This window comes from Rhyacophila brunnea, unplaced genomic scaffold, assembly GCF_057557595.1.
Source record: "Rhyacophila brunnea isolate RB1 unplaced genomic scaffold, BYU_Rbru_1.0 scaffold_9, whole genome shotgun sequence".
Taxonomy (NCBI): Eukaryota; Metazoa; Arthropoda; class Insecta; order Trichoptera; family Rhyacophilidae; genus Rhyacophila; species Rhyacophila brunnea.
Window position 1 is genome coordinate 28,895,542 of NW_028233361.1, and position 9,855 is coordinate 28,905,396.

General features: G+C 40.9%; 1 protein-coding gene across 1 annotated transcript; it reads right to left on the bottom strand.

The window, feature by feature from the left end:
• Nucleotides 1-4,521: 4,521 nt before the first annotated feature.
• Nucleotides 4,522-5,394, bottom strand: LOC147063491 (uncharacterized). Its single transcript, XM_085959631.1, has one exon. It carries the CDS (start codon nucleotides 5,392-5,394, stop codon nucleotides 4,522-4,524), a length of 873 nt encoding a protein of 290 aa, XP_085815757.1.
• Nucleotides 5,395-9,855: the final 4,461 nt, after the last annotated feature.

The following is a 9,855-nucleotide window of genomic DNA, read 5'->3' on the forward strand; positions in this document are numbered from 1 at the left end:
GTTGATATATCATTGAAGGAAACGTCTTATTCTGTCATATGTTTGTTACAATTGCTTATTATTGTGAATTTTTGAACACAAGAAATACATTTATTGTTTTATTCTGATACTGAAAATAATATGTAATAAGCACTATACAAGTCTGAAGTATGTCTTGTTATTATTGCAAAGTTGAAAATGTATATAATAGACACTACAATTTATTTAACTCCGCGATGAAGTAGAGATTAAGGGTTTGAATATCATAAGGTAAGGGATGGTGTGATGAGGGGTAGGTGATGAATAAAATCAGAAGGTTTTGATGCGTATAAAAGTAATTCCCCAAATTTATTATCCCTTAACACAAATTACAGATTCAATTTACAGCTTGAATAATACAAAGTTTATAAATTAGATTACGACGATAGTGTTTGTGATAAAAGTTATTTTAACGTTGAAGCGAGCGGCGTGTTATTAAGACGAGCGAATTTAAGGTACTGAGTTCTTGTTGGATTGCCACGTCTGTTTTTATATTGAAAGTAGACAAAGGAAATGCTATCCACAGCGTGGGTAAATTTATTGTTTTGTTCCCACATTGCGGATAGATTCCTGGGATTTTGTCTGCGAAATTTGATTAAGGTACAAACGTTATCAGTCCAACAATGGATTTCACACGACACAATGACAGGAATGCACTGTTTACTCGTTCATTCCTGTGATGGACAACTGACACCCGGCACTTAAGCATTTCTTCAGCCGGCGGGAGGTGATCATATGTCCGTTCTCACGGCAGTGTTTTGCTGATTATTAAAAATATTGAATTATTAAAATGTTGTAATTTTTAGGTTTTAACTGCTATCTACACATTGCACTGTCTGCGGACTACTTCCACCCTCATACCCCCCTTCCAGCGAAATGCGGCACGCAAATCGCGATGAAAGTAGGTAGAGGTGGTCGCTTGAAGGTCCAATCAGATCTGTCTCGGTGGATGCTGCGGTGGTCTGCATCCCGGGACGTCTGCTCTCATGTCCTTGATGACTCTCTTGGTGATGTGCTTTTTGCAATTTGTCCATAGCAGGTAGCTGGAAACTGCGGCAATGATGACGATAATCAAGGCAAGCGTTGCCCACGACAGTTGGCCTGTCGACGTGTCGTTGACAATTGCTCCGCCCGACGCAGTCTGTGCGACGATGATCTCTTCCTTTGTCTGTTGTGCACCCATTTTCGTATGCTGGTGTCTCTTGGTGATGATGATGGTAAAATACTGAATAATCCAGTTGAGTTATCCGCATTTATTGTGAATAAATTGTTTATGCCTGCATTTTAAATATTGCGTACACCACTGACCTACATTCTAGGTCGATGTGTGTTCTTGCTGTCGCTAACGTTGCTGTTTTGAAATCGGAAACTCCGCGTGCTGTTTTGAAACACGACCCCGATTGCATTGTTCGGCTCGTGCCTGATGTTGTTGACCGATATTTGTCCTATTGACCTAGAGACGGTCTGGAAAATGGACACGTCTGCCGTATCGGGTAACACGAGCTCCCACGGTGTCAGGATTTTTCTCAGGCTGTTCCATTGTTTTATTTTCCTTGAGAATGTACGCTGGTTTTAAACGGTCGATAGAAACGGTGACGTTTTTTCCTCTCTTGCAAATGACATATGTTCGCGAATTGCGCGTGATGACCTCATATGGTCCGGTAAATGGAGATCTTAGCGGAGTTTTGACTGTATCATCGCGTAAGAAGACATGTGTCGATTTGTTAAGGTCTTTGAAAATGAAAACGCGTTTTTCGCCGTGTTGCTGGCTTTTCACAGGTTGCAGTTGTTGGAAATGTTTTTTCAGGATCGTGACGTAGTTGCTTGGGTCTTGGTTTGTGCTGGTTTGATGGCACAAAAATTCCCCTGGTAGGCGTAAGGGTTCGCCGTACACAAGCTCAGCTGCTGTCGTCTTTAAATCTTCTCTCCAAGCTGCTCTGATTCCCATTAACACTGTCGGCAATGTTTCAGTCCATCTCTCATTCTCGTGGCATTTTATAGCGGCTTTTAATTGACGATGCAGTCTTTCGACCATACCGTTTGCGGCTGGGTGATATGCTGTCGTGTGAATCCTCGCCGTACCAGTCAGACGATTTAATTGTCTGAAAAGGTTCGACTCAAATTGTTTGCCTTGATCCGTTGTCACTCTCAAGGGCGTTCCAAAACGGGCGATCCAACCATTGTAGAATGTACGGGCGATCGTTTCCGCTTCTTGGTCCTTAATCGGAAATGCTTCCGGCCACCGCGTGAATCTGTCAACGCAGGTGAGGCAATATCTGCAGCCTTCAGACATAGGAAGGATGACGATGTCGATGTGGACATGCTCAAATCGTCCTGAAGGTGCAAAGTTTCCGAGTGGTGCTGATATGTGACGTGTGATCTTGTTCTTCTGGCATTGAAGACAGTTGCGGGCCCAATTTCGACAATCCGTTTTAATCGACGGCCAAACAAATCGTTGTGTGACAAGTTTGACGGTCGCATTAATTCCGGGATGTGAAAGTCTGTGGATATGATTAAAAGCTGCTTGTCGGTGCGGTTTGGTTATGAAAGGTCTTGCGATAGGTGTTGACAAGTCACAGAATACTTTTATGTCTGTGTCGGGAATAAGTACTTGTTTCAACTGAAGTACCGATCCGTCACGTAAAAATGTACTCATTTCGTTGTCAGTTTCCTGGTCGGCTGCGAGGTTGGCATAATTCAGTGTGTCTTCAACGACTTCTATCCTAGACAAGGCATCAGCGACGATGTTGTCTTTTCCAGCGACGTGACGTATGTCGGTCGTGAATTGTCCGATGAAATCGAGGTGTCTGAATTGTCTTGGTGAGCACTTGTCCGATTTTTGTTGGAATGCGAACGTAATGGGCTTGTGGTCGGTAAATATGGTGAACGTGTGAGCTTCTATCATGTGTCGAAAATGTTTGACAGCTAGATAGATAGCTAAAAGCTCGCGGTCGTAAGCGCCATATTTTCTCTCCGCTGGACTTAGCTTCTTTGAAAAGAATGCCAGCGGTTCCCATTGATCGTCAACTCGTTGTTGAAGTGCTGCGCCAACGGAAGTATCGGATGCGTCACTAATTATCGCTAAGTGAGTCCCCTCACTTTTCGGATGTTTCAATAGCGTTGCTTCCGCCAAACTCTTCTTGCATTCCTCGAAGGCCTTGATTGCTTCTGGTGTCCAGATGATAGGTTCTTTCTTGGAAGTTTTTCCTTGCAGGAGTGAGTTCAGTGGAGCTTGCGTTTCTGCGGCCTTGGGGACGAATCTCCTATAGAAATTCAAAATTCCCAAGAACCGTCGTAGTCCTTTTTGAGTGTCTGGGCGGGTGTATTCGCGAATAGCGCTGACACGATCTGGAAGTGGTCGAGTTCCGGTGCTGGAAACCAGGTAGCCAAGGAATTTTACTTCCTCTACTCCGAAGTGGCACTTCGTGGAGTTGACAACCAGGCCGTACTCCTGTAGGCGTTTGAACAAAATTTCCAGGTGTTGAAGATGCTCTTGTTCTGTTGTGGAGGCTACCAGGATGTCGTCTATGTAGGCGTAGCAGAAGTCCAGACCCTGCAGAACCTCGTCAATGAAGCGCTGAAAAGTCTGGGCCGCATTCCTCAAGCCGAAAGACATAAATGGAAACTCGAATAATCCAAAGGGTGTTGTGATGGCAGTCTTCGGAATGTCCTCTTCAGCCACTGGGATTTGGTTGTATGCTCTCACCAGGTCGATCGTGGAGAAAACTTTCCTATCACGCAATGTTTGTGTGAAGTCTTGGATATGACGCACGGGGTACCTGTCAGGTACGGTTCGAGCGTTTAATCCGCGGTAATCACCACATGGCCTCCATTGATCTTCAGATTTGGGCACCAGGTGGAGGGGTGACGCCCAAGAACTTTCAGATGGTCGTGCTATTCCAAGTCTGGTCATGGTTTCGAATTCCTTTTTGGCGATGTGAAGTTTGTCGGGAGCTAGGCGTCTAGGACGTTGAGCTACAGAAGGTCCTTCGGTGGTTCGTATGTGATGTCTCGTGTTGTGGATGACTTCTCTACCAGCTCCATCTGGGCGCGTGAGATCCGGAAACTGCTGCAGTAATCCATGATAAAGGGATTTACCTGCGACAGTTTTGACAGTTGCTATCTCAGTGCTGCTGTGGCGTCCAGAGGTTGTAAGTTGAGTCGTCTGATCCAACAGTCTGCGATTCTTGACATCGACTAATAATCCGAAATGGATTAGGAAGTCAACACCAATAATGGGCTTGGTGACATCTGCAATCACGAATTTCCAGGTGAATTCTCTTCGTAACCCCAAATTCAGCGTCAGTGAGATACTGCCATACGTAGCAATGACAGATCCGTTTGCTGCTGAAAGTTCGTACTGTGATTTTGGTCGGCGCCCCTGTACTTTCGTGCGTGGGAAAACGCAAAGGTCCGCTCCGGTGTCGATAAGGAATTGTATTTTCGTGGCGTGGTCGGTGACGAAGAGGCGGCTGGAGGTAGGGCTGTAATCGCTGGCCGCGCTTAGCGACTGCCCGTGGCGTTTCCCTTGTTGAAGGTGCATGGTGTGACGCACTTCTCCGCATCTTGGCCGAATCTACGATGATACCAACACATGCCAGGTTTGCTGTGGCTTTGGTCTCGCGGTCGGGAATGGTTCCTCCTTTGGCTGGCTGATCGTGACTGGTGACGTGGCCTTGATGGTCGGTTTCCTCTTGCGAGCTCTTTGGAGAGCTCCTCGCGAAGAGTTGAGATTTCCTCCCGCAAGGTGATCACCAGCTTGCTGATGCCGCACAGGTCTTCCATCGTGGTTTCAGCAATGGATGCCTTTGATGTGGAATCTGCCATGGCGTCAGCTAGGTCTGCAACCTTGTTGAGATCCGCGTCCTTCTGTGTCGCCAGTACCAATTGCATGGTATGTGGTAAGCGACCCATCCAAAGCGTGCGTAGGATGTCATCAGTAACGGCTGCTCCTGCGAGAGAACGTAGGTGGCGCAAGAACTGTGATGGTTTGCGATCACCAACTTCCTCGTGCTCCAGTAGTCGTCTGGTCTTCTGCTCCTGGGTAGAGCTCAGCCTTCTCGTCAGCTCCGTCCTGAGGTGCTCGTAGGCTCCTTCACGAGGTGGGTTAAGGATGATGTCTCGAACCTCTGAAGCGTAACGAGATTCCAAAGCTCCCAGGATGTATCCAAATTTGGTCGCGTCAGTCGTGACGCCAGCTGCTTCGAAGCTTCGCTCCACCATGCAGAACCACATTTCCGGGTCTTCTGGACAGAATGGTGGGATCCTCACTGCCACGCGGCTGATCTGAGGTGTGGTCTGCTGGGCTGGTGCTGGTGTTGTCGTTTCTCCTCCGGCATTGCTGCCATACCCGCTGGAGAACTGTCCATTGGGCATCTTGACAAGGCAAGTGAATTTAAGAAAATTAACGCGGGAAAACGGATGTTGAAAACTGCGCGGGAAAACGAGCTCCAACGAAAAAATAATTCTCTCACAAACACAGTAAAATAGTAGTTAATAAAAAAATTAAACGAAGTCTGTAAAATGAAAATGAATGAATTGAATTTTACTTTACGGGTCACCACTGTTGCAAGGGATGGTGTGATGAGGGGTAGGTGATGAATAAAATCAGAAGGTTTTGATGCGTATAAAAGTAATTCCCCAAATTTATTATCCCTTAACACAAATTACAGATTCAATTTACAGCTTGAATAATACAAAGTTTATAAATTAGATTACGACGATAGTGTTTGTGATAAAAGTTATTTTAACGTTGAAGCGAGCGGCGTGTTATTAAGACGAGCGAATTTAAGGTACTGAGTTCTTGTTGGATTGCCACGTCTGTTTTTATATTGAAAGTAGACAAAGGAAATGCTATCCACAGCGTGGGTAAATTTATTGTTTTGTTCCCACATTGCGGATAGATTCCTGGGATTTTGTCTGCGAAATTTGATTAAGGTACAAACGTTATCAGTCCAACAATGGATTTCACACGACACAATGACAGGAATGCACTGTTTACTCGTTCATTCCTGTGATGGACAACTGACACCCGGCACTTAAGCATTTCTTCAGCCGGCGGGAGGTGATCATATGTCCGTTCTCACGGCAGTGTTTTGCTGATTATTAAAAATATTGAATTATTAAAATGTTGTAATTTTTAGGTTTTAACTGCTATCTACACATTGCACTGTCTGCGGACTACTTCCACCCTCATATCTTTGAAGTGCGCTTAGATGAAGAGTGTATGCCTAACAGCTGCCTACAACTGGTGGTTCGGAAGGTGCAGTTAAGTTAAGTTACAGCTGATAGTTAAAATGAAATAGTATCTTAAAGGCACTATAAGCTTGCTCAGGAGACTCGCATTGCATCATTGAGCCATTTTATAGATACACAAATGCTGCTACACTAAATGGGCGTAAGGGATGAAATAATAGAGAAATACCATTCTAATAGTACAATCTGTTCTGGAGAGCCAGATAGAAAGAACAATACTATCCTACTAAATTTAACATAATAAGGAAGCTACTAAATAAGTTATTTCTGTAAAAGAAAAAATCTGTCCAAAATAGATTTTATACTGACAAATTGATATTTATACTTACCGTTAATTATTTAAATAATTCCCGGAAATTGTTTAAATAATTCCCTATCATAATTTAAATACTTCCATTGTTATATTATAATACTTACCAATAATCATTTTTTACTTGCTGTTCATATTAAATAGTTCCCACCTTTTTAATAAAATACTTGCTCGATTTTTTATTAAAATACTTGCTGTTAATGCATATATATACTTACCCAATAATTTGAAGCCTTAAATTTAATTAAATTATGTTATAACATACTATTAACTTATAAATATAGGCATGATAAAACGTAGATAGTTTTTCTACATGTATTTTTGTAAAAAGTTTCAAAGTATCTCTTCTTATTTTATCATATCCGCCCCTTAGCTGGAGCAGCATATGGATACCACACTGCGTCTTCAAGAATCCTTGTCGTTCGCCAGTGTTCATGAGTCATTCCAGGTTATACCAGCATCCTGTAACTCCACCGTATATACTATATAGATGTACATGTATAATAAGTAAGTATATTATAATGTATAATAATGCAGTCATTATAGTTATCGTGTGTGATATGTACGATTTTGCAGAAAATGAGTTAAGTGCAAGTTTTAGATTTAAAGTATGATATTATGATCTATCAGAGTCACAGAGCCACGCCAAAGGTGTGTTCCACCCGGGTGCCAACCCATAGTGGCCGCCAGGCCGTTAAACTAGATAGTTAAAATCATGATTTCATTATCATCAAAATATTTATATTATAAAAAATTATGTACCTAGTCGATTATTAATGTTATGAACAAAAATTGCGCCACTGAAGATTTTTTTTACTGTCTATTGAACAAATCCAGTAAAATAATGACTCTTACATATTATCATAGTTTAATGACTCAAGTTAATATACTGGATATGTACAATTACATTTTTCAGAAATATACTATGTCTATTACGATAGGACACTGAACCATTTTATGACGACTTCAAGAGAATGCTTTGTACAATATTTTTATACACCCGTGATGCATATGATTATTTAAAGATCGGACTCATAAATAGGATTATTATTATCCGTGTATGTTAAAATATACCATGCGTTAATTCTTAGATTTACTACCTGGTTGGGCCATTTATGTTCCCATTCCACTCCTTATCTCCTCACCCACCTCTTAATCCCCAGTGTTATTGTCACCAGACAATCAATAAGCAATTACGGGTGATGAGAGACGGTGTTACAAAGAACATCCAGTTGCATCTCGATAGCGGGCTTCTAATAGCTTTCCGTCGCTTAAATGATTGACTCAATAAATACAGACTCATTCCGAATCTATAATCATCATTCATACACCCTCACATATAATCCATAAAACTGCGTCACAAAGTGCGTGAGTGTACAAACTGGGTGTCCCAAAACAATAATACTGCGCGAGCGAAAGTTGAAACCAGACCACGGAGCCATCATACATCATCACAAATGTCAGTGTCTGGCATTCTCTTCCATCGCCCCCACCCCGAGATCCGACCTCCTCATCTTCCCACAAAATAATTACAGTCCACTTAAAAAGCTCAACCACTACCCTTTAATAAAACTGTTACCCTTCAGTAGTATACAATATACTTAGGTACATCATATATTTCAACATTAGATTTAATTTACGTAATTTAATTGAATATATTATATTTTAATAATGACTAAAGTGCATTTTCAGCGCTTTTTCCAACCCCTTGAAGCCTGTCGCCTGGAAGCTTTATACAGTTTATCTAATGTGCCGAACGTCTATTTATTTGTTCTTTCATGCCATTTTGTGAACGTCTTGTTTTTGTAAAGTTAACTGTAGGTAAATAAATAACTTTATAACAAAGTGAAGAAAAGTATAATATTATATTCAAAGAGGTAGTGTGTATACCTACATGGCGAATCAAAAGAACTGAGCACTATGGGCTGAAGAAAACTAGAGTTAGTGTTTTCAAAAAAAGAATTATAAATAATAGAATGTTTGGTGAATCGATATGATTTTATTATATTTATTTTTAGTACTAAAATTTTTGAAAAAAAATCAATTTATTCAATTATGTTCTATACATAAATATTTTATTTGTATGAAGAATGAGTTTTAACTATTTCATTGTATTATACTTATGAAAAGTAACGTTGATTAAAACAACAAAAAAAATTGTATGATGTAGTCACGTTTTCTATTTTGTAGTGTGAAATATAACGGACCGTTCCCTGAGAAATTATTGTTTGCAAACTAGCCAGGCAACAAAAAACTTACGTTTCTACATTTCCAAGACTTGTTTCTTTTGTTTTGCCATTAAGAACAATTCTGCGATATTAAAAACTTGTATTTTTCTTTTGAAAATATGCTCATTATGCAGAATACGTAATCAACGTTCCGCAAAAAGAGTCGGATAAAACCTTCAAGTTCATAATTAAATAATTTTATAACAGTATTGCAAACAATAGTAAGTGATTAAATTAAAAAAAAAATCCTACTTGTAGTATAAGATTGCACTTATATTACAAGTAGGTTAAGTTACTTATATTAAAATATTAGTATTGTTAAGTAGTTATTAAGTTGACTCACACCGAAACCAAAACATTTACTAGATCAGGGTTTCCCAAACTATGTTCCGCTGAACTTGAATGGGTGTTCCGCGACCATTTGGAAAGGTTTTATACACTGTAACACATTTAAAGATCTTCTACTAAGTAGAAGTAAAATAAGTAAAACTAAAATAATTAAAGAATCTACTTCATATTGAAAGGCGAGTGATGATCAATCTCCACTGATGTTTATGACGTCAAGTATCTAAATAGGTTATGGCTCCCACAAGTGGGGGCTGACAGGCTTCTAGCTTGGAGGCCTGGGCTTGGGGGACCTGGCGTGAGGGATCGACCAGCCAAGTGAGATAAACACACATCACAAACATGCATTAATAGTAAAAAAAATGTCGCCTGCGGCTCTGTTTCACTTCAAACATACTAACATTTGATAATACTAATGTGGTTTTGACATACTTACAATTTTTGATTATTGTCGATATTTGACATGTCCATAATTGTGCATATAAAAATACCCTTAAATTTACCTCGAGCACCATTTGGAATATGCAACTGTAGATCGTCACATCTGCTTTAACCTTAGCGATAAGTAGGGGGCCCGCCAAAGATCCTAGCCTGGGGGCCTGCTTCGGGATGTGAGGACGATGATCTAGGTACAGATGGAGGACCATCTTTTCTCACACCGTGCGCATGAAAAATATGGGGTATATTGTTTTTTTTTTT